A 25,379-nucleotide genomic window follows, 5' to 3' on the forward strand; every position below is an offset into this window, starting at 1 on the left:
AGTGGGTCAGACACTGACCTTTCACCTCTAGGAGCTGGTTTTTAATTCCCAGCCCAAACTGATGAGATGAAAGCCTCTTCTCCTGGCTGTACGGGTCTTATGTGACAAGTGTTTGAACAGCCTCAATCCTGTTCCCAGTGGGGATGGGACGATGGCACGAAACTGCCCCTAATTCAGCATTGATCAGCAGCCTCACTCACGGGCCTCGGGATGACTGGTGCGGGGTAGCTGGAAAAAATGGCACAGAAGAGGACGCTCTTGAATTTAGGGCAGAAGCACACTGTTGTGGCAGTATAGAGGCAGCTTTGCTCTGCGTCTGGCTGCTCTATGCCTGACATCTGCGCTATGCTATATCATCCAAAACTCTGCTGCCCGTGTCCTAACTCGCATCATGTCCTGTTCACTCGTCGCCCCTGCGCTCACTGACCTACACTGGCTCCTGGTTAAGCAACGCCACGATTTTAAAATTCTCATCCTCGTATTCAAATCGCTCCATGGCCTCGTCTCTCCCTATCTCTGTAATCTCCTACAACCCTCTGCGATATCTGGGCTCCTCCAATTCTGGCCTCTTTTAAGCATTCCCGATTTTAATCGCTCCACCGCTGGCAGCCGTACCTTCAGCTGCCAAGACCCTAAGCTCTGGATTTCCCTCGCCTAAACCTCTCTGCGCCTCTACTTCTCCTCCTTTAAGACACTCCTTAGAACCTACCTCTCTTTGTGGCTTGGTGTCAAATTCTGTTTGATAATGCTCCTGTGAAGTGCCTTGGGACATTTTACTACGTTAAAGGCGTTAAAGTTGTTGTGGGTGTGTTTGATGCCTGAAATGGAAAGTTTTCCGTTCCACAACACTAATATCCCTCACCTTGCCGACTAAAAAATGACGATTCAAATTTTTACCCAGCCCCTTCGGAATAAAAGTGTCCGTTTGTATTTGAAAACCAGCTGTTGAAAACAAATGGTTGAATTGATTTTTAGTGTAGTGTTGTAAGTAATGATCATTTGTTTTAAATTTTTTGCCCTATTTCTTTTCCTGAAACATTGACTGAAGCTGTGATACTGAGCAACAATTCACACACAAGTCTGTTAGATGCTGAAAACCTGATCAAACTCACCGAGTTACATGACTGCCACATGACCGATACATCACCGTGTCTGAGACGTGCACTGGAGTATGTTATCTCTCGGGGGGAGTGACCTGACTGTTTCTGTTTGTGTTCCAGGTGTGGATCAGGGCTCAGTGGGGATTACCTCTCTGACGAAGGACATCACTGGGTTGGTGTGGATATCAGTACAGCCATGCTTGGTAGGTGACAAGGCCATATTACACATTCTTGTTGCAAGCAGATTTAACAATATGGCTTTGTACAGCCCACTACCTGGCCCTCCCTGCGTCGCTGTCCCATTTATATATTTTCACTCTGCTGCTGGTTTCTTGTTGGGTGCATTGAGACTACAATTCTGCTGGCAGACTGGGAAGACTCCGAGGGAAGTATGTCTCTGCTGCTGCTGGAACAAGATAGGGTAGGGTGAGTTCCCCAGTCCTCGACTGGGGAAGAACTGTGCATTTGGAGTCGACAACACTCCAGTGGTATAAAAGTCCCTGCAGTGGCGACTTAGCCCCACATGTTACCTTTGTGGGGCTGTAATTTTTTTTAACGTGCAACTGTTCTAAAACATAAAATTACATGGACTTTTCCAGCACAGAAACAGGTCATTTGGCCCAACTGGTCTGTGCCGGTGTTTATGCTCCACACAAGCCTCCTCCCACCACTCTTCATCTCACCTTATCAACATAACCTTCTATTCCTTTCTCCTTTGTGTACTTATCTAGCTTCCTGTTAAATGCATCTGTTATTTGCCTCAACCACATGTAGCAAGTTCCACATTCTAGCCACTCTGAGTAAAGAAGTTAAATGTGTTTATGACTGTATCGGCGATGCAACACCTGCCCTTCTACCTTCCCACTGTCCAGGGCCCCAAACACCCTTTCCAGGTGAAACGGCGATTTACTTGTACTTCTTGCAATCTAGTATACTGTATTCGCTGCTCATGATGTGGTCTCCTCTACATTGGGGAGACCAAACGCAGATTGGGTGGCCGCTTTGCGGAACACCTCCGTTCAGTCCGTAAGGACGACCCTGAGCTTCCGGTCGCCTGTCATTTTAATCCAATGCCCCATTCTCATTCAAACCTCACTGTACTCGGGCTCTTGCATTGTTCCACGTAAGCTCAGCGTAAACTGGAGGAACAGCACCTCATCTTCCGAATCGGCACTTTACAGCCTTCCGGTCTCAATATCGAGTTCAACAATTTCATAACCTCGGCCCCTATTACATTTTCACTTATTTTTTTTATCCACACCTTTGTTTTGGCCCTTCTCTTCCCCCCCCCCCCCCCCCCCTTTTTTTTTCTTCTCTCCCACATGGCAGCTGTCTCCCATTCTGCCAGCACATTTCTCACCTAATCTAGAGCCGTCTTTTGTCTCCACTAGTCCTATCACCATCTCATCTCGTTTTGAATACCTCTTAATGTCTCTTCACTTCTCTTTTGTTCTCTCCCAGCCTGGCCTTCAGTCTTGACAAAGGGTTTGACCCGAAACGTTGACTCTATTTTCTCTCCACGGATGTTGCCTGGCCTGCTGAGTTCCAGCATTTTCTGTTATTTTAAAATGTGTTTATTCTTTTTTTCCCCATTAATGGGGCTTTTCATTTGATGTTTCCTTAATTCAGATTGTGGGAGTTTGACGTCCCAGGGGTTAGAGGCTTGTTAGCCGTGCTGAGGAGTCCTACAACATAATGCTGTCCGCCCCATTGCCCGCTTGGGGGAGGAAGAGCCTTGGGCGGCCTCGTTTGGAGACGTCCTGCTGCCCTTTGGGTTTGGGTAGGTTAGTTGCATTTGGAATGGCGGGGAGGCGGTCTGACGCTGGCCTCTTTGCATTTGAGGAGTCGAGTGAGCTCACTGAGCACCAGACCGACAGATTAGCTGGTTTCCTGAGCACTGGACCCTGCTTTTTCCTTGTTAAATTTTAGAACCATTGAATCAGCATTCGGGGAGTTACATGATCTGTCTGTCCCAATATTGAGGGAGTCTTGATGCTTGCTTAAAACTCTTGCCCTGCATCAACATCCCACGATGCCCTGACTCGGATGAAGGCAGTGCTGCCCTAGCAACTGAGAGAGCTCGGTATGTTGCTGGGGAGGTACTGCGGATCTCAGATCAGGCTCCCTCGTAAGATCTAAAAAGGAAAGATGAGTGGAGAAGACGCTCCAAAATGTTTGTTTCACCAGCAGATCTCCCATGGCATTGCTCAGTGGATCAGAGGATAGGCTGGTACAAGGCAGCAGGGGGTTAGCAACAAAGTGTCCCAGGAAGTAAGTGATGGCAGACGTGTGTGCTGCAGGCAAGAGTTTTAATATTATAGACAGTGAGTTGGTCATGGAAATAGATTCCATACATTTACTTGAAAAAAAAAATTAAAGTGCATGAGGAGTGACAGGAGAGTGGGATTAGACTGGGTGGGATATTAAAGGGTATGGGGAGTGACAGGAGAGTGGGATTAGACTAGGTGGGATATTAAAGGGTATGAGGAGTGACAGGAGAGTGGGATTAGACTAGGTGGGATATTAAAGGGAATGGGGAGTGAGCAGGAGGGTGGGATTAGACTGGATGGCATGTGGAGAACAACACATGCACAGATTTGATGGTCCGAATGGCTTGTGTCTGCTGGACCATTTTGGATCGGATATTATAAATTGGGAATATCCTGTTACATTTCTTTTTTGTGCACTTTTAGCCAGAAAAGAAGTGTTTGAGGAATGGGTTATGGAAGGAGTCTGTAAAGTAACAAAAATCTTAACTCCAAAGCAGCAAAAATGTTACTTTTGTTTATACTTGTGTCAATTACATGCTTGTAAAATCTCCTGTATTTGAAAAGCATGGAGTAATAGGGCACTCTCCCACTCCATCTAAACCGTTCTGTCATACTGTCTCTATACTACATGACCCTGAATTTGTTTTGTTTCCTTTTCCTGATAGATGTTGCGTTAGAGAGAGAGGTAGAAGGTGATCTCATTCTCGGAGACATGGGTGCTGGCATTCCATTCCGGCCTGGCACCTTTGATGGCTGCATCAGGTAAGAGAAACTGATGGGCACCGGGCATTGCCTTCTATGTAAACACTTAACACCAGGCAGTAGCAGTCATGTTTGAAGGAAGGGCAGCAGGTTTACTTTTGCCACAGCCCTAGTTTGCAGGGAAAGGAATTGAAGTAGACAATCAATGTGGTCTGTGCAGGTCCTGAAGTCGATCCTGTTTTAATGAGATTTTCTCTTTTTTTTGTCCCCAAAACAACAACATTTAAATGTATTTACTGGTCAGTTACCGAATTTTCAAATGCAGCTCTTTGATGTGAAGGTATTTTTTCAGATCTTCATTCATGTTCAGTTCCCAAAATAAAGCTTAGTCTTGTTCTGATCTTTTCCAGGATAAGCTTCAAGCCACTGTTGTCGAGATGATCAGGAGCTGATTTTGTGCTTTTTAATATTTAAGTCTCTGTTCCCTCTAGTTGCTCTGTATTTCTCTGTCTTTCTGAACTTGTGTTTCTGGTGCTGAGAGGGTGGGTGAATGGCTTTGTGCCCCCCCCCCCCCCCCCCGGATCTGTGCCAATGTCCCAACAGGCTGTTCAGATCAAAAATAAATACTCCTCAGTCACCCACTCAATTTTTTTTTACAATTTTTACAATTTAAATCGCTTTATTGGCATGATAAGTTACATCTTATGTTGCCAAAGCATCAAAATACATTTATGGTTCAGCACATAAACGCAGTTCTATTCATACAGTGTATAAACAGGTATATCCCTGAGTGTATAAATATACATTCGCATTGTTTATATATATTTTTTTCTTAGCTTACTGGTTGTCCCTCTGTTCATGGCAAGCTGCAACATAGTGCGCCGCCAGCGTTACACAGCTTCTCTCCTCTCCCAGTAGGAATGGGAGTTTTTGGTTGTCATTCAGATTTCTGAAATCAGGGCATATTTGTGAGAATTTTTGGTAGAAATTCTCCCTGATGCCCTGATATTTTCCACAAGCTGTGAGGAAGTGCATCTCTGTCTCCACCACTCCCTGACTGCAGTGAGAGCATATCCTGTCCTCTCTTGGCAGCCTGGTCTGCCTGTGTCTGCCTTTTTCGATCGCTAGGCTATGTTCGCTAAGTCTGTACCTTGTCAAGGTTCTTCTCAGTTTGTTATCCTTTACCATGGTCAGGTAATCAGCTATGTTGTATTGTCTGTTTAGGGCCAAGTAGCAATTGAGTTTGCTTTGGGTTTTTGTTGTTTCTGCCCAATATGTCAGATATTTTTCCTTTTGCTTAGCGACGATTGTGTTGGGTCGAATTCTTTGTGTTACCCTGTCACTGTCCTGGGGCTGGTTATTGTTAGTATTGTTAGTAGTTACTTCACTGAGTCCCAGGACTAGTTGACTGAGGGTATTCTTCTTTATGGTCAGCTCTTGGCATTTCAGGGCGTCGTAGTGATAGCATTGGGGATTGCTCATTTGTAGGTGATTCCAAAATTTGGTGGCTCTTTTTTGGATAGTGATTATTAATGGATATTGGCCTAGTTCCGCCCTGCATGCATTGTTTACTGTTTTCCTTTGAGTCCGGAGGATACTTTTACAGAATTCTGCATGTAGGATCTCAATTGGGTGTTTGTCCCATTTTGCAAATTCTTGTTGAGTTAGCGGTCCCCATACCTCACTGCCATAGAGTGCAATTGGTTCAATTACTGATTTGAAAATTTTGAGCCAAATGCTAATTGGGATTTCTATTTGGATTGATTTTTTGATGGCATAGAAAGCCCTTCTTGCTTTCTCTTTCAGTTCATTCACAGCCAGTTTGAAGTTTCCCGTAGAACTGATTTTTAAGCCCAAGTATGTGTAGTTAGTGGTTTGTTCAATTTTGGTTGTTCCTACTGTGAAATTTATTTTGGGTCCCTGATGTTTGGATCTTTGCTGGAACACAAGGACTTTGGTTTTTTGGGGATTTATTGTCAGGGCCCAAGTCTGGCAGTACGACTCCAGCAGGTCCAGGTTTTGCTGTAGCCCCTCTTTAGTAGGTGACAGCAATACTGATTAGTTTTTGCACCCTTTCTGGCCAGTCTGTTCTACACATTCACCACTCTGTGTAAAGTTACATCTAAACTGCACACCTATATAGCCTATACCTATATCTCTTGGTTCTGGAGTTTTTGGCAATCTCAAACATTATGATAGGGTAATTTTATCACTCCATTCCCTTAGGAATCTGGAATGCTTGAATAATCTCTCCCCTGAACCTTCTCTTCTCCAGACTAAACAATCCCAGGCTCCTCAGCCTCTCCTCACAGCCCAGATGTTTTAAGCTGGGTATCAGTTTGGTCCCACTGTTTTATTAAAGAAGGAGTGCTATATAATCATTCCCCATTTTTGGGTTGCCACCCAGACATCATGTTTGAGCAAGGCTCTTAACTGTGCTGTGAGGCAGTGTTTCTGAAGATAAACCAGTAGTCATTTTGTTCGATCTCTCTTTCATGCCATTCCCCTCCCTCCCCCCCCCCCCCCCCCCCCCCCCAACCATCATCTCAACTATCGTAAAATGGGAATTCTTTCCACAAAATAACCAAATGAGGGTGTTGCATGGGTGGTGGGTTAACCGTCATTTAATCGGAAGCAAAACACGCCGTCTTCAAATACCTGCCAGATTGGGCAGGAGCTGGGATACCAGAAAGAGAACCAACGGTGGAAACAGTGAATTTAATGGTGTGCCTTTTCTTGCTCTCAGTATTTCTGCCCTGCAGTGGCTGTGTAACGCGGATAAGAAGAGTCACAGCCCTCCGAAGCGGCTCTACAAATTCTTCAGCTCCCTGTATGCCAGTCTGGTAAGCTTTTAAGACTGGGGATCTTCAGTGTCCATGGCACCCATAGGACAGATGTGGTTGGTTTTGTGTGCAGATTGCTTGGTTTATTTGTAGTGTAACACCTTAAGGATTTCCCCACGAACTAGGTTATACGTTGTTAGCAGAACAGCTCTGGGTATTCAGGTGATACAGGAAATGATGCAAGAAAACCAGAGGAAAGAATTATAATGTACACCCAGACATTTTAATTGTGTTTCTCTTCTCTTTCCTCCCGTTCTCAGTTACAGCACCCCCACAGAGTTGGGGATCCCATTTTATTCGTGCATCATACCCGTCACCAAGGGTCAGAGATCACACCCTACTGAGCTACGGCCCTCTAGTTGAGGGTTTGGTGTGGGAGCCTCTTGGAGTAGTTAATATTCACTCTAATGAAACTGGGATTTAACAGAATCATTGTTATTTTTTGACCAGGATGACTATTTTCTGTATTCATCTGTTTTACAGGTGCGAGGAGCTAGAGCTGTGTTTCAGTTATATCCTGAGAACTCCGAGCAGGTTGGTTATTACAATATTAAAGTAGTGGAACTTAATACCCGACATATGGTGAGTGTGTCAGCTTCCTATTGTATTCGTCCTTCTGGCTTGTTCAGTGCGCAGTGAACCGTGACTGCTTTTGTGTGATGATATTCAGCAAGCTCACTGAAATCTTAGTCCACGCAAATCTTGTGGCTAGTGCTTTAAATGATCGTTCGATAAGGTGATGGTGTGTGAGCTCATCAGAGTTTAGTCATTACAGCAGGTGCCTGCCTTGGTACCTGACATTCAGCCAACTAGATTGTGCTGGAGCAGAGAGCCACTTCTCTCAAGTAGCAGCCCCTCTTGCTGGTTATTGCTCCATGGGCATCGACAGCACTCCAGTACTTCACCCAAATGGCCGTTCTTCACCCAAGCCTAAATGGCCAGTATCATTGAGCTATTGATCCAAGGAGAGCATCACACTCGAGCCCAATTGCCTTCTCACCCGACCTCCACACAAGTGCACTTTCCAGCTGGGTCACTGGATAGCAAACAGCAGCAGGATAGAGCAGAGAAGATGAAGGGGAGATTTAATAGAAGAGTTCAAAATTATGAAGGGTTTCCATAGAGTAAATAAGGAGAAACTGTTTCCACTGACAGAAGGATCGGTAACCAGAAGAGACAGTTTTAAGATAATTGGCAAAACAACCAGAGAGGAGATGAGAATTAATTTTTACGCAGCGAGTTATGATCTGGCGTACACTGCCTGAAAGGGTGGTGGAAGCAGATTCAGTAGTAACTTTCAAAAGAGAATTGGCTATATACTTGAAATGGAAACCTTTTCAATTCTATGGGGAAAGAGCAAGGGAGTGGGACTAATTGGATAGCTCTTTCAAAGAGCCAGCACAGACACGATGGGCCAAATGCCCTCCTGTGCTGTATAATTCTAGGATATCTAGTTGCCTTTTATTGCCCTCCCCTTCTGTAGCACAAGGTGCCAAGGCTCATTGTTAATATCCCAGTTTAACTTAGCACAGACGGGATTAAACCTGTGACCTTTCTGCACAGAATGACGTTGTGCTACATTAGATGTTGTCTCTACCTGTCAGGCCATTGGAGGAGCGTAATGGCTCCATGTTAAGTTTTCTGAGTCCTGCAGGCTTTGGATGGATTTTTAGCATCTCACCGTCTCAGTGTAATTGTAGTTTGATGTGTCACTGTTCTGGCTCTGTCTTCTTACAGCCTCTGTAGGTGTTGTCTGATATCACGAGCAGCAGCTTGCTACTGTTCCCACAGCTGCCACAGTATTAATCTGTGCTGCCTTTAATTTGAATCGTGTTGGAAATTACTGAGAGCTTCCCTCAGCCAGTGGCTCATTCAATTTAAGCAGCAAGCAGCTGAGCAGCATGGACCGGAATGTCCCATGTTTGATGTCTGATCTCTCGAGTTAGCTGACCTTCTTTGGGCCAGCATTTGTGGGGGTCAGAGAGGGGGAAATTGGCCAAGATTCCCACTTCAAATTGCCATCTAGTAACCCCTATTGCTAATGTACATGTGTGATTATTGGGCAAGAACAGGATTGGGCTCTGCTGTGAATGCCCCCTGCAGTTGAATTGCCTAAATACTCACCTTAGCACATGCTTCAAAACATAACTCAACACACTGAATTACTTGGAATTGTGTTGATTGCGTAGCTAAGAGAGCTCCTTGTTCCTAATCAAATAGTGCAATTTAACATGCAGCTGAACCAATGGAACAGGCAGATAGTGCCTTGGTTCAATATCTGAGCCAAAGGAAGGCACCTCCAACAATGCAGTAATCTATGCAGCCATAGTGCTGCACTGGAGTGGTCTGGGTTATGTGCTGCAGTCCTAGAGTGGGGTTTTAACACACAGCCACCTAACTCGGACAAGAGCGCTACTTGGACAAGGTACCAAAGGGTGCCCGCAGAACCATATCCCAGCCAAGAATCCTGCCTAGAGGGGAAGAATTACGAAAGGGAGGGGAGAATGAGTGATTGAGACTTGGTAACATTGGTATGATTTTCTTTGTCTCCAGCTGGAGTTAATCACAGCGCAGGCGATGAAGGCTGGTTTCACAGGTGGGATGGTGGTGGATTACCCCAACAGCAGCAAAGCAAAAAAGTGAGTATCAAAGTGGTCTCATTTTCTGGTGGAGTGTTAAGAAACTGTTGTGACTGGTTTTATTCCTCTGTTTTGAAGTAATTTCTGTCTGCTTAAGTGTCAACCCTTAGCTCAGTGGTATCACACTTTTCTCTGAGTCAGAAGGTTGTGGGTTCAAGTCCCACTCCAGAGACTTGAGCACAAAATCTCGGCTGACACTCCAGTGCAGTACTGAGGGAGTGCTGCACTGTCGGAGGTACTTTCCTTCAGATGAGACGTTAAACCAAGGCCCCGTCTGCCCCCTCAGGTGGACGTAAAATATCCCACGGCATTATTCGAAGAAGAGCAAGGGAGTTCTTCCAGTGTCCCTCAACAACACCTAAAAACAGATGATCTGGTTATCTATTTAATTGCTTTTTGTGGGATCTTGCTGTGTGCAAATTAGCTGCTGCATTAGCTGACATAACAGCAGTTCCTACACTTCAAAAGTAATTAATTGGCTGTGAAGCTCAACCTGAGAATGTGAAAAGTGCCATATAAATGCCAGTTCTTTTTGTTGTCGGAACAAATTGCAACTACCATCAGTTTATTTTTCAAATAACTGAAAGCGAATAAGCGAAGCAGTCTAAACTTTCACCCTGGTGTAAATAGACTATCTACTGTGGGACAGTTAGATGATTATTGTATCCTGCATGTAGGTTTCTCACTTGCGGGCTATATATAAATCTGGGAAAGGCTTGCTGATTGTCTAACCAGATGATCCTCCTGACATGTTTACTATCATCTGTCCCCAGATTATCTGCAAATTCGAGTTCTGAGATTTATTTCTGCTTTTCTTTCGCCCCCACCCTTCCCAGTCTGAATCAACAGTTGCTTTGTTCTGTAGATTCTATCTTGAGTTTCTAATAAGGTTGTGGAATGACGTAGATCCGCTAACCATGGCTGCACATTTATCTCAATGTAATGGTTGGTCTTGTAGTAAACTTTTGAGCATTCCATCTCCATATCCCCCTAATCTTTGTCTCTGGGCAGTAATTGGATATGAAGTCTTCCGCTGATGCTCCAGACAAGTTGCAGACTGTGCAAGCTGATGTGGCAAGCTGGCCCCTCTTTATCGGGTGTCCATTAGGCCCCTCTTCCTGAATTAACTCACTGGGGGTGAAAGAGGGGGGAAACAAAATTAGTACTGGGGTAAAGACAGCAATGGCGTGGGTGTAACTCAAGGGTGGATTGACTCTGGGTACAGTAGCCTCCTGGGTATTCTATAAACATTGACTGCACTTCAAAAAGCTATTCATTGGCAGTGAAACACTTTGGGACGTCCTGAGGATGTGATAAAATGCTATACATAAATGCAAGCTCTTTCTGTAGATGGTCCATGTGAGTTCTGATTATTAACTCTTTCTTCCTTAGATTCTTCTTGTGCTTATTTGCTGGAGTCTCCGGAAAGCTGCCAATGGTAACTCTTCTATCTAATTTCACTGGGGTATTGGAGGCGTGCTGGCTCCATAGTGAGAAGAGGTTTTATTTTCAGCTAACTCCTACTAGGTTGTACACACAAGTCACTGTACACAAAGCCTCTGAGCTCCTCCCGAGGCTGCCTGAAAAAGAACAAGCCCAAATAAATGCCGGAAATTGATCTAGAAATGGTGCCATAAAACTCTGCTGGAGGTCTTTTAAATATCCACATTGGCAGCAAAATTAGCATTAAAAAAATGATAGTGACAGTAAAATGTTCTTTTATAACTAGTGGGGACGGGGGGTGGGGGGTAGTACTTTGTACTCCCCCAGACCAGGGACGTCCAACCTGTGACTCTATCATTCCCGATCTCGCCCTTGGGGCCCGGAGGACTTGGCCCTATTTCCAGGTCTGGTTTTTAGTTGCTGGTTTGTGGGCTGGAGGTTTGGAAAGGCCTGTTCTTGGGGCTGTAGCCTCAATGGTAGATAAACCCTAAATCACAGCACCCAGATCTGTTCGTATCAACAACTTGAGATGTTTGCACATTAACGGAGACATAGATTTGAATTTTATATGGGTCCCCGAGCCTCTATGGTACACAGCAATGCAACCCATGAAGATAAAACCTTGGCTATCATGCCCTAGAATTTCCTTTCTCTATATTTTTGTAAGTACTCGTGTTAGAGCTAAAAATCCCTGAGCAGTGCTTTGTGTTGCAAGGCTGTCCTTTCAGTCTTGGGAGCTGGTTTCAAATTTCTGCAGACCGGTTCAGGTTCCACAGTTAAATTGGTTACAGGTGGTCTTACTCCAGCCCTTCCCAGTGGCTGCAGTTCCACAGCTCCAATCTACCCTCAAACTGGACATGAATCCAACACCATTTCAGAAAAGGAATACTGAAGTTGCCTCTCCTGAAGCCACAGATTCTCAGTCGAGGTATGGTTCCCTGGGAACTGGTTCCTGGACGTTGCTGATGCGTGAGTGTCAACAGGCTCTTGAACCATGAAGAGCATTGCTGCTGACTTGCCTGCTATCCATGTACCTTCCAGTAGGAGACGCTGATATTTTGTTTCCCCTCTGTAACCCCGGAGACATGTGAGCCCCATTCTTGTGTATCCTCCCCCCCCCGACTGTTGCTGCAGTGACCTTTAACTCAGTAGGCCTTCAAGAGACAACACCAAGTTCAGATAATGTCAGATGAATTTAAATTTAATTTCCGCATCTGTTTCAGATCCCTGTTTTTGGATGTCCAAACCTAAGTGACTGCTTTACGTTGCGCGAACTTCGTTGGCAGGTTGTGTTTCCTGGTCCGCATCCAAAGACCTCAAACAGCCAGTGTCTGAACTGATGCATCCTAGCCAATGCAAAAACTTCCCACATTGAGGCGATACTGTGACGGTCAAAGTCCCATAAGTAGTCAAAATTAAATTACGTTCAGCAACTCATGGCTCTATAAGCTATCCAAGTTATGCATTCTGAGCTGGCAGTGAGGTAACGCAGTCACAGAATTTCATGAATTAAACAAAAACAGTCAGGGTTGTCATTAACTAGCGACCTTCTACCAGGCAGGGTTGTCATTAACTAGCGTACCTTCTACCAGGCAGGGCTGTCGTTAACTAGCATACCTGCTACCGGGCGGGGCTGTCATTAACTAGCATACCTGCTACCGGGCAGGGCTTCCATTAACTAGCATACCTGCTACCGGGCAGGGCTGTCATTAACTAGCGTACCTGCTACCAGGCAGGGCTGTCATTAACTAGCGTACCTGCTACCGGGCGGGGCTGTCATTAACTAGCGTACCTGCTACCGGGCGGGGCTGTCATTAACTAGCGTACCTGCTACCGGGCGGGGCTGTCATTAACTAGCGTACCTGCTACCGGGCGGGGCTGTCATTAACTAGCGTACCTGCTACCGGGCAGGGCTGTCGTTAACTAGCGTACCTGCTACCGGGCAGGGCTGTCGTTAACTAGCGTACCTGCTACCGGGCAGGGCTGTCGTTAACTAGCGTACCTGCTACCGGGCAGGGCTGTCATTAACTAGCGTACCTGCTACCGGGCAGGGCTGTCGTTAACTAGCGTACCTTCTACCGGGCAGGGCTGTCATTAACTAGCATACCTGCGGCCGGGCAGGGGGCTGTCGTTAACTAGCGTACCTTCTACCGGGAGGGTGGGGGGGGACAAGTTTTCTGTGAACCCGTCTGCTTCCTGTTGGACAGCAGGATCTGAAGACGGTTTAAAGCAGCCTTACCCAGGGGCACCTGCCAATATATTTTAAACTGACCAGAGTGTTGAGCGTCAGTTCACCCAATGGCCTGCGGTAATTCCTCATTACTCCCACTCTTCCCAGTATGCAGAAACGCATTCGGTCCTTGAATTGGGTTTAAATCTGCCCCAGTCTGATGAATGTTTTTGATTAGTGTTTCTCTGCTGGTTGTAACCATCCTATGTGGAGTGAGTCTGGTTGTTGCAGCAAGACCTGGATGACATTCAGGCTCGGGCTGATAAATGGCAAGTAACATTCGCGCCGCACAAGTGCCAGGCAATGACTATCTCCAACAAGGGATCGTCCAACCACTGCCCCTTGACATTCAATGTCATTACCATTGCCGAATCCCCCAATATCAACATCCTGGGGGTCACCATTGACCAGAAACTTAACTGGACCAGCCACATAAATACTGTGGCTACAAGAGCAGGTCAGAGACTGGGTATTCTGGGGCAAGTCTCTCACCTCCTGACTCCCCAAAGCCTTTTCACTATCTACAAGGCACAAGTCAGGGGTGTGATGGAATACTCTCCACTTGCTTGGATGAGTGCAGCTCCAATGACACTCAAGAAGCTCGACATCTAGGACAAAGCAGCCCGCTTGATTGGCACCCCATCCACCACCTTAAACATTCACTCCTTCCACCACCGGCGTACCGTGGCTGCAGTGTGTACCATCTACAAGATGCATTGTGGCAACTCGCCAATGCTTCTTCGATAGCACCTCCCAAACCCGCGACCTCTATATTAATGACCTAGATGAAGGGACCAAGTGTAATGTATCCAAGTTTGGTGCTGATGATAAGCTAGGTGGGACAGTAAGCTGTGATGAGAACACAGGGTCTGCAAAGGGATATAGATAGACTAAGTGAGTGGGCAATAAGGTGGCAGATGGAGTATAATGTAGGGAAATGTGAGGCTATTCACTTAGGTAGGAAGAATAGAAAAACAGGATATTTTTTAAATGGTGAGAAACTTTCAAATGTTGGTGTTCAGAGAGATTTAGGTGTCCTCGTGCAAGAAACACAAAGCTAGCATGCAGGTACGGCAAGCAATAAGGAAGGCAAATGGCATGTTGACCTTTATTGCAAGGGGGTTGGAGTATAAGAGTAAGGAAGTCTTGCTACAAAATTATACAGGGCCTTGGTGAGACCACACCTGGAGGACTGTGCATAGTTTTGGTCTCCTTATCTAAGGAAAGATATACTGGCCTTGGAGGCGGTCCAACAAAGGTTCACTAGATTGATTCCTGGGATGAGAGGGTTGTCCTATGATGAGAGATTGTGTAGAATGGGCCTATACTCACTGCAGTTTAGAAGAATGAGTGGTGATCTCATTAAAACATAAGATTCTGAAGGGGTTTGACAGGGTAGATGCTGAGGGGTTTCCCTTGGCTGGTGTGTCTAGAACTAGGGGGCATAGTCTCAGGATAAGGGGTAGGCCATTTAAGACTGAGATGAGGAATTTCTTCACTCAGAGGGTTGTGAATCTTTGGAATTCTCTGCCCCAGAGGGCTGTGAATGCTGAGTCTTTGAGTATATTCAAGGCTGAGATAGATAGATTTTTGGTCTCTAGGGGAATCCAGGGATATGGAGATGGGGCAGGAAAGTGGAGTTGAGGTCAATGATCAGCCATGATCTTATTGAATGGCGGAGCAGGCTCGAGGGGCCGTATGGCCTACTCCTGCTCTTATTTCTTATGTTCTTCCACCTAGAAGGACAAGGGCAGCAGGCGCATGGGAACACCACCAACTCCAAGTTCCCCTCCGTCACCCACCAAATATATCGCCATTCCTTCATCGCTGGGTCAAAACCCTGGAACTCCCTCCCTCACAGCACTGGGGGAATACCTTCACCACACGGACTGCATCAGTTCAAGAAGGTGGCTCACCACCACCACCTCAAGGCCAGTTAGGAATGGGCAATAAATACTGGCCTTGCCAGCGACACCCACATCCCAGGAACAATTTTTTTTTTTTTTTTTAAAGTCCTTTGTGGAGTGGGTCTGGTTGTAACCGTCCTTTGTGGAGTGGGTCTGGTTGTAACCGTCCTTTGTGGAGTGAGTCTGGTTGTAACCGTCCTTTGTGGAGTGAGTCTGGTTGTAACCGTCCTTTGTGGAGTGAGTCTGGTTGTAACCGTCCTTTGTGGAGTGAGTCTGGTTGTAACCGTCCTTTGTGGAGTGAGTCTGGTTGTAACCGTTTTGTGGAGTGAGTCTGGTTGTAACCGTTCTTTGTGGAGAGAGTCTGGTTGTAACCGTCCTTTGTGGAGTGAGTCTGGTTGTAACCGTTTTGTGGAGTGAGTCTGGTTGTAACCGTTTTGTGGCGTGAGTCTGGTTGTAACCGTTCTTTGTGGAGTGAGTCTGGTTGTAACCGTTTTGTGGAGTGAGTCTGGTTGTAACCGTTCTTTGTGGAGAGAGTCTGGTTGTAACCGTCCTTTGTGGAGTGAGTCTGGTTGTAACCGTTTTGTGGAGTGAGTCTGGTTGTAACCGTTCTTTGTGGAGAGAGTCTGGTTGTAACCGTCCTTTGTGGAGTGAGTCTGGTTGTAACCGTCCTTTGTGGAGTGAGACTGGTTGTAACCGTCCTTTGTGGAGTGAGTCTGGTTGTAACCGTCCTTTGTGGAGTGAGTCTGGCTGTAACCGTCCTATGTGGAGTGAGTCTTGTAACCATCCTTTGTGGAGTGAGTCTGGTTGTAACCGTCCTTTGGAGTGAGTCTGGTTGTAACCGTCCTATGTGGAGTGAGTCTTGTAACCGTCCTATGTGGAGTGAGTCTTGTAACCGTCCTTTGTGGAATGAGTCTGGTTGTAACCGTCCTATGTCGAGAGAGTCTGGGTAGCCTTCACCCTGCAGACAGAACAGCTGCCAATTAATTAGCTACAGATTGCAAAGTTGTCAATCACACTTTGTCACGAGGATGGTGGGTATGGGCAAAGGACTGGTACTGCGACGAGCCTTCTGAGGTTGGGCATAAGGCACATTTCTTGAGTCAGAGAATTGGTATCTGGCCTGTTCTGTGCCTGAAAATTGTTCCATTATCCACTGAACACATGACTGAACTTGAGCATAAATAAATCACACACATTCACTTTACCTGTAATAGTAAGCACCTTGGGACATTTTACTATGTTAAATGCATTTTGTTGAATGTTAGTATTTTGTTTTTCCAATTGAAGCTCGGTTGAAATGTTGCGCTTCCTGGGGAAAAAGTGTTTGATTTAATTCACTGGGATAAAACTAATGGTTTTGGCAGGTTTTCTCCTCCTATGTGTACCATGTCTCTGAACCCACCCCCAACCTCCGTATTCATCTGTCTCTGACTTCTCCTTCCAAATTCCCACCTCCCTTCCTCCCTCATCTGCTCTCATCCTTCCGAGTCCACTTTCCTACCAGGTGTGTATTGAAGAACCTGTCTAGCTCAGTGTACTCATGCAGTTGCTGTGAGAGTAATATTGGGATAAAGTTACTGGAGCTGGGTTTATGTCAATCTCCCTTGTGGTATGAGGCTGGGCTGCTCACTGCTGCAGCGTTCTAACTACGGCCTGTGGCTCAACCAATCTGGCCCACCAAACCCAGCCGACTTTGTCCTATTTATGCTTTTATTTCTGGTTTGTCCTGTTGAACTCCATATATCTGGAGGCCTGTGAAGGGCTGTTAACACAATAACCTCATCAGTGTCGAATTCTAAATCACACCACCAAGATCTGTTTTATCCCCAGCTTTGGATACAGGGGACCTGCAGATTAAGGGGAACATTGAGCTAAACGTGTGATAAATGGACCTTGTGGCTGCATGTTACGCAGCTAAGTAACCGACAAAGACAAAAAGCTCGGGCGCTGCTACAGGGAATAGACGTAGAGGAGTCTTGGATAGCCCTGTCTCCTTGATCTGGCTGCAAACGTTTAAAGTGCAACGATGTTTTTCTTTCCAGCATTTTCTGTTGTTATTTCGGATTTCCAACATCTGCAGTATTTTGCTATCGATGTAGGTGGTTGGCTTAGAGATTGCAATACACATCAGATGACGAGAGACCCTTGGGATACTCAATGATTTTATTGTAAATTGGACATGAAACACTTCCAGAATCACAGATGAGGGAGGAGTGGGCTGTAAATTGTTCATTGGACATTTAACTGGTAGTAATCTAAATAAGTGAAGTAATAGTGCCCTCTTCAATCACACTGTTTAGCAGTATTGGGGCAGTAATTCCTCCCCAAACGCGTGAGTACGGAAGGGGTACTCGCGCGTCTGGCCGGAGGAAATGCCGGTTTTCAGCATGCACAGCGCATGCGCTGAAAACCGGCATTTCCTCTCCTCTAACCCAAGAGGTGAAGAGGCTAGCGCATGCGCTGTAGGGGGCAGTGCGTGCGTCTTGGATTTCCTCTGTTTTGGGGGATTTGCGCATGTGCAAAGGCCTCCAGTCTTTACGCTTGTAAAAAGCACACGTAAGTATTTATTTTTACAGGTAAGTGGTGTTTTAGTGCAATTTAGAATTTTTTTCCCACAGGTTTATTATTTTAAAGAATCTACAATAAGGTAAGTTTAGTTTTAGACCCTTTTTATTAAAAAAAAAATTTTTTCAACAAAAAAAATTATTGTTTAAATTATTTTTTTAAACTTATTTATACTTAATTTAATGATTGGGATGTTTGTTAAATTTTTATTTAAAGTTTAAATAGTGTTTTGGGCCCCCGTAGTTTTCATGAGTTTGACAGCTATTACGCTCAAACTCATGAATGAACCTTCCCCTCCCCTGATTGGTTGTACAGTGCTCACCTGATCCCAGCCGGCACATCGCACTAACTATGCCGCTGGATCAGGTAAGCACTGCGCGCTGACATCTGAACCGGGCCAGGGACAGGAAATGCAAGCAGGCCCGGGCTTCAGATGTCAGCGCGCTGGGTGAGTGCAGATCAGGGGCTTGCACACGCGGCAAGCCCCCGATCCTAATTTCAGGGCCATTGTTCTGATATAGAGCCTCATTTTAAAGATCAAACTAACCTCCTTGAAAATGGGTGAAACAAAACTGGAAATCTGAAATAAAAACACAAACTATTGGAAATACCCAGCAGGTCAGTCAGCATCTCTGAAAAGCAAAGATGGGGAGTGATGTTTTGGTTACAGATGCTCTGTCGCACCCAACATGTTAACCCATCTGTTCAGGTGCTGTCGGGCCCATGTTCTTGTTTCTATTCCCTGAAAGTTGGTGTTGCCGTTCTGCTGCAGTCGTGCTCGCCGCAATTGAACAGATGTCTTGTTTACATGTTTGTGGCTTCAAGCAATCTCCAGCTGTCTGTGCCGCTGTTTATTTTTGGGTAAGGGCTGTTTTTTAAATCCTGAGTTCCATAGTTAGCAAGCTCTGCTTTTTTAGTGCAGGCAAGATCGCAAACCCACAGGTAGGTGCGGAGCTTGGGATTCTTTTGTAAATGGTGTCCTTCCCTCCTGCCCTTGTCTGCCAAGTGCCCCTTCCCACTCCCAATGCCTCAGTTCATGCAGGCTCATGTGTTCGTGGACATCAGTGCTTCCTCGGCTTTGTGATCTCAGTATGAATTTGATTTTGAATGAGCGCAGTATTGAATTGTATTCTCCACCGCCCCCCCCCTGTTTAGGGCCTCGGAGCACAGCAGGAAGAGACGACGACGAGCCAAGTGCAATTCACAAATGCCAGGTATGGTGTTTATACTTGTGGGGAGTCCAAAAGTGGAGGTCATAAATACATGATAGCCACTAATAAATCCAATAATGAATTCAGGAGAAACTTCTTTACTCAGAGGGTGGTGAGAATGTGGAACTCACCACCTTAGTGTAGTTGAGGTGATTAACATAGAGACAATTAAGGGGAAGCTAGAGGAAGAAAAGAATAGGATAGGGTGAGATGAAGTAAGGTGAGAGGAGGCTTGTGTGAAGCATTAACACCAGCACAGACCTGCTGGGACAAATGGTCTGTTTCTGTGCTGTAACTTTCTATGTAACTCTCGCCTGAAATAGAGCACAGCTGGGAACAACGATCACATTGGCTGGAGATTCTCTTTCGCCCTGGTCCTCCGTCCAGTTTAAACCTCGGAGTGAAAGAAGTTTGGCCTGACTTAATAATGGGAGTGTCACTGATGCATTAGAGACTAGAGCTGAGAAAGGTCTCACTGCATTAGCAGAAGAACTCGACTTTAATTTGAACAAGTAGGCACGTCTGCAGAGTTCCAGGTGTGCGGTTTTGAAAAAATTTGCCGGGCGTAGGAACCAAACCTAGCCAATCATTCAACGGACTCGATTCTGCATTTCCAATGAAACATGTCTGTCCCTAACAGGCACCCATATCATGACTCTTGCACTGATTTGCTGATCCCAATAATGTCCTGAAATTGCACATTCTGAGCTCTGCAGTTATCAGTATTGCATTTTATTTAGTTTGCTCCTCCCAATTATTTCTTGCTCTTGCAAATTGACAAAAGCAAAAAAAGATAAATATTCTCAGATGGTCGACAATTTAATTAAATCCTGGCTGCCATTTCAAACTGCACGTAGCAGATGATATGGAGCTCTCAACAGCTCTGTGGCTCGGTACATGCCCAATGTATCATTCAGACCAAAGAGGTCCTAGCTTCTGTTCCTTGTTTGTGCTGAGTAAACTCATATCACTAATGACATCAAGGACCTGGGCTAGGGAGGGTGAAAATGAGCTGAAGGCTTTTACTCCTGCTCACTATCCAGCGATCTCTATTCTGTGTGTCTGTAAGTAATTAATTATTGTGCTATTGCTTCAACGTATGTAAACACCCACATTTTATAGACTAGATAATTACTAGAAGATTGTGCACAATATTTTAATCTTTGTTAATACATGGGTATAGTGATTTCTGTCTGACCTTGCAGGTCTCTCTCAGTAAAACAGGGAGGGTTGCAGTCTCCTTCTGTCTGTCACGGAGAGACCTATAGTAACTGAGGAACATCGCTGTGACAGCCCTGAGCTGCTGGCTGCCATATTTTCCTGCCTCTTACAATTTATGGGCTTGATGCCGTATGGGTAAAATAAATAAATTAAATACCGCTTGGTGATTCAGTTAGAATTCCCTACCTGACCACCGTGAGAGCAGCATCAGCATACGGACTGCAGCGGTTCAAGAAGGCCCACCACCACCACCGGGCAACTAGGGATGAGCAATACATGCCAGCCTTGCCAGCATCACCCACATTGTGAGAGCAAATTTTAAAGACAGGCCACATGTCATGAAGCTGTACAGACCAGAAGGACCCAGGTTCGATTGCAGGGAGGCGAATGAATTGGTATTAGTGGGGCACTGGCAGGGGTTGTTAGTGCTCCCTCACTCTCCTGGGTTAGAGAGACAAAAATTACTTGGGGTTCTCCCTCCTGATCACCATCCCTGCCTGAAAGTGCTTAGGTGGATATGGGTTTGGGACTGGATCAGGCTTACCTGTAACATGCTCACAGCCGAGTAATCTGCTAACACACGAAGGTGAAACTGGTCTTCGGTGAAAGCGTGAAATGGATGGGTGACAGCGAATTGACAACCTATTTTACACCACACCTGATTCCTAACTAAGTCAAGAATATCGGGTGCGGTTTAAAGGGGCTGCCGATTCACAAAGATCAGTTTCATCCACTTGATGTCATGAGGAATGTCTACTTGGGCAAATTACAGGGGGGGGGGGGGAGCTATTCCAGTGTGAATCAGTGCTTTCAGGGGAGAAAATAGGGGTGGGGAAAGAAAGCAAACTGCGTGGACTGGGTCATTGCACTGATAGGTGTGTGTGGTTCTGAGCTTGGAAGGTCCTGGCCCGTGACAATCCTACAGCTGTGTATCTAGCTGATCTCAGCCAGGGAGCAGTAAGGGAATGATAAATGAACACAACAGTCCAGGAGCGGGTGAGGGAATAGCCGGATTTCTCTCTCCCGATCACTGTGTCCAGTGATTTCTACTGGAAAGTCAAACAGGCATAGAATTGGACTCCAGTATGATCTCCCGCAGTGGTCGAATAGCCTGCAGACATGGCTGTCATGTAAATAGCGGCTGTCATGGTTGGTGGGTGCGGTAATGGAGGGCCATCTGTACCCGTGGGACTTCCCCCCCCCCCCCCCCCCCAAAAAAAAATCACGGTTCTGTGTTTTCAGGAGAGATGGGGAGTAAAAGCATGTCTGGGAACCCATGGGAGCATTGTGAAAGGTACACTCCTAGATTAGATCTGAATCAGGAAGGTGATGGTACCCAGCAGTGTCCCCAGGCGCTCTCAATTGGGCAAGATTCCTACCACCGATAACCATCCATCAGTCCCTATTTGAAGTGTGCACGTGCAGACATTAGCCTAGGAGAGGATCGGGTTTATCTGTAACACCCTAGTGTGCAAATTGGCACTCTCTGTCTTAAGTTAACAAAAGCAGCGCTTGGCAAAGTGGCCGACAGCTGGCAGGGCCTGTGGGATCGTGCCCAGACCTCTGCTGCTGCAGGGTGCAGCGGGAGGATTGGGTGTGGGGAGTGATTTGTTACCTTTCCATTTCCAGCACTCCCCTGGAGAATTCTGTGTTCAGTTCCCAACTCCTTGGGGAATTACAGATCAATTCACGGCATAGCATGTTGGGGAAACAAAAGCTCATGTCGGGGAGGTAGAAACCTGGGCCTTGGAGAGATAATGGGCAATAAAGTATAACAAATACGTAACAAAGCTTTTAAAACTAGATCCGTGAAGGAGCTCATTCAAGCCTCGGCTGGATAATACAGTTCCAATTGTCTAAACAAACTTTTCTTCCATTCCCTGCCTGCAGGTTGAGATTTAAAAACATGAAGGGGAAATCTGCAAAGAGAAGCAGGGACTGGATTCTGGAGAAGAAGGAGCGTCGAAGGCGTCAGGGAAGGTGAGGGGATTGTGGGCTGTGGCGTTTACTGCATATAACAAGAAAAACCTCAGCATGTTGAATTATCTCCCTGCTCGTCCCTTGGCCTGTTCACAGTGTGCTTAACCTCTCCCATCATTAGGTCGAACCTATGTATGCCCTTGCAGCGTTGTTCCTGCATGAAATGAGACTTGGGTTGCTGCTGTGCTATGTCTTTCTGTTCCTCTCGTTAGTACAAGCAGTTCACTCCATCCAGAGATGAAATTGTTCCTTCGGACATTTGTTTTTATACACCCTGCTCGTGTCGATTTATGCGTTTAAAAAAAAAAAATGGAATCATCCAATAATTTGAATTAAGCAACTTGTATAATACAACATGGTATGAATTTAGTGCTTAAAAATGGAATTGAGCAACTTTGGATTACGAGTAGACTGTTTTATGATTTAGTTGTCCAGCTTGCCACCCAGCACAGTTCCAGCCTGCAGTAACCGTGGTTTCTAGGTTTACAGAAACTGCATTAGTACCTTTCCCGAGTCAGTCAGAGGGCTTGTCTGTTGCGTATAGCAGATCTACTGCCCTCTGAGGCAGGAGCTGGAGAAACGCCACTCCCCCGGGGTGGATTACAAAGCAGAATTCCACACCCACTGTTATGTTTTTTTATTTGTTTATGGGATATGGGCCTCGCTGGCAAGGCCTGCATTTATTGCCCATCCCTAATTGCCCTTGAGAAGGTGGTGGTGAGCCGCCTTGAACCGCTGCAGTCCATGTGGTGAAGGTACTCCCACAGTGCTTTTAGGTAGGGAGTTCCAGGATTTTGACCCAGCGACGATGAAGGATTGTCGATATGCTTCCAAGTGAGGATGGTGTGTGACTTGGAGGGAAACTTGGAATGGGTGGTGATCCCATGCATCTGCTGCCCTTGTCCTTCTAGGTGGAAGAGATCGTGGGTTTGGGAGGTGTTGCCACAGAAGCCTTGGCAAGTTGCTGCAGTGCATCTTGTAGATGGTACACACTGCAGCCATGGTGCGCCGGTGGTGGATGGGGTGCCAATCAAGCGGGCTGTTTTGTCCTGGATGGTGTCAAGCTTCTGGAGTGTTGTTGGAGCTGCACTTATCCAGGCAAGTGGAGAGTATTCCATCTCACTCCTGACTTGTGCCTTGTAGATGGTGGAAAGGCTTTGGGGAGTCACTTGCCACAGAATACCCAGCCTCTGACCTGCTCTTGTGGCTGCAATATTTATGTGGCTGGTCCAGTTCAGTTTCTGGTCAGGATTTCAGCATTGTCTCTTCCTCTGGGATATGGTATGAAAACAAGTGCTATCTCCAACTGGCCCTGTCCATTCGAATCCCGTTCTCCTGCCCTTTTCCTTTTAACTTGTACAAATGAGTAAGGCTTGAATATCTGTTTACTTCAGGTACTTAAAAATCCACTTTGAAGTAAATTGGAGAGACATTGTGAATGTGTTTTTGCATATGTAGGATACAGTTTAAAGGTTGATGTATACTACTGGTGTGTGCAGATTTTTAACTTCTCTTTTCCCTCTCCCTAGGACTGTTCGAAATGACACAAAATACACCGGAAGGAAGAGGAAGACCTGTTTTTAGGGTGGAAGTGACTGGGGACATCTTGGTTTTTGGTTTGGAGAGTTTTCTTTGATTGTAATTTCAGCAGAGTAAAAGAAGGCACAAAGTACCCCAGGGCTGAGAGTGGCCCTGATATTCCCTGCAACCCTAGATAATGTTAAATTCACAACTCCACATGGACCTGCATTGATTGATGGATGTACCAAACCATTACCAGGACTGAGTTTTCCATTTCTAAGGATCTTCATAAGTAACTTGTTGGTTTTGTTAATAGTAAACAGTTTGTTTTCAGAATTCTCAGTATCCCAGGCTACACAGCTAGAAAGTGAGTGTGACAGAGCCTCTGTAATATCATCATTTGATGAACAGGTCATGCCCTTATGCAAGAAAAGGTGTCACTTCTTTCGAACCCTGTTGTGCGAGTGCAGAAGTCAATTCCTAGATAACTGATCACAATCGCTGCTGCTTCAGTGAATGATGGCAAGTGAGCCACCATCATTGTATAAAAGTGACATTTATACTGATTGCCTGCAGTTATAAGTAGGACAATTTAATCTGGTGGTTGTGTGTGAAGTATCTGCTGATGTGAATTTCAGCTAATCTTGTCTGCACCCGAGTAAAATGATCCATTTTTCTAATTCAATCCTACTCCAGTCTTCCGGTTAGTATGTTTGAAAGATCCTGTTAATGAAGCTGTGGAGAGCTGCTCACTGAAGAAATGACTGTGAATTGAAGCACAGTGTTGGAGCTGCAGGATTAGTGAAGTGTGTCAGCAATTTATGATGTTTGTTAATCTTGGCAGAGTTTTAAATTACACAAATATATTCAAAAATCTGCAATGTAGTACATGTTATTAGCTTTACTTCGCTCATGTTTGAATTCTACAGGCGAGAACTGTTAGTGAATTTTTGTGTAGAATTGTGGCATTTTCTATTGACGAGTGGGATTAGCCAACTGTCCTCAAATGCAACTAGATAAGATTTAAAGTGATGGTCTGCCTGCATCTCACTGGGAAGAGTTCTTGTGAAGAGGAATACTGTGCCTATTATCTTGTCCCAACTCATTGCCTCTCCCCCAATCCTGTTCCCTGTAGTTTTAAAAATTAGAGTAAGAGGCCACGTTGACTACATGATGGAAAGGGATGGATTGTTCCCAAAGCTGAGGTGTTTAGTTGGCCCAGTATATACGGTTGTGCTGATGCATGCTGCTTTTACAGCAGTGCTGCAGCTCCCTTAGATCATGCAGGGCATCTCATTGGCTGAACAGTACCTGTATAAACAGACACTTAAAGACCACAAAAATTTGCATGGTTAAATATACAAGAGACACTCTGGAAATTATGAACTGCAGACAGCCTTCAGAGTACCAAACCCTTTTACAACTTTGAATAGGACACAGCTTGTTGCAAAGCTACTGTATATGGAACTTCCCCTCGACAGCTTGCTTCCTTTCTGCCCACAAATTCACGAGGAAAGTGTATGAAGTCAGCAGGTTGTGTGGAATGGGAGCTCTTTACCCAGCATCCACAGCAGCACAGAAAGCACGCTCTGTGTCCCAAGGATAAAGTGCTTTCTCTACCGATATGGATGCTGGGTAAAGAACGCACCATTCTACTGCATTTCTACAGTACATCCAACAGCTGATGCCACCCCAAGGTGTCTAATTTGCACGTTTCACTGTACAAGTCTTGATTGTTCACAGGCTG

General features: G+C 45.6%; 1 protein-coding gene and 1 non-coding gene across 2 annotated transcripts in view; both read left to right on the top strand.

Moving 5' to 3' along the window:
- Positions 1-24,506, top strand: part of bud23 (BUD23 rRNA methyltransferase and ribosome maturation factor) — a 32,236-nt gene extending 7,730 nt beyond the window's left edge. Inside the window, exons 4-12 of the mRNA XM_085981798.1 lie at positions 1,221-1,303; positions 4,036-4,132; positions 6,819-6,915; positions 7,399-7,449; positions 9,469-9,554; positions 10,947-10,992; positions 18,855-18,913; positions 22,022-22,111; positions 23,641-24,506. Coding sequence (XP_085837924.1) covers positions 1,221-1,303; positions 4,036-4,132; positions 6,819-6,915; positions 7,399-7,449; positions 9,469-9,554; positions 10,947-10,992; positions 18,855-18,913; positions 22,022-22,111; positions 23,641-23,695 — 664 coding nt within the window. The 3' untranslated portion in view covers positions 23,696-24,506. The remainder of the gene's footprint in view (positions 1-1,220; positions 1,304-4,035; positions 4,133-6,818; positions 6,916-7,398; positions 7,450-9,468; positions 9,555-10,946; positions 10,993-18,854; positions 18,914-22,021; positions 22,112-23,640) is intronic.
- On the top strand, positions 20,115-20,245 carry LOC147121505 (small Cajal body-specific RNA 20). Its single transcript, XR_015077772.1, has one exon.
- Positions 24,507-25,379: the final 873 nt, after the last annotated feature.

This window comes from Somniosus microcephalus, chromosome 3 (assembly GCF_052327205.1).
Source record: "Somniosus microcephalus isolate GS21.2 chromosome 3, FLI_Smic_1.0, whole genome shotgun sequence".
In the NCBI taxonomy this organism is placed as follows: domain Eukaryota; kingdom Metazoa; phylum Chordata; class Chondrichthyes; order Squaliformes; family Somniosidae; genus Somniosus; species Somniosus microcephalus.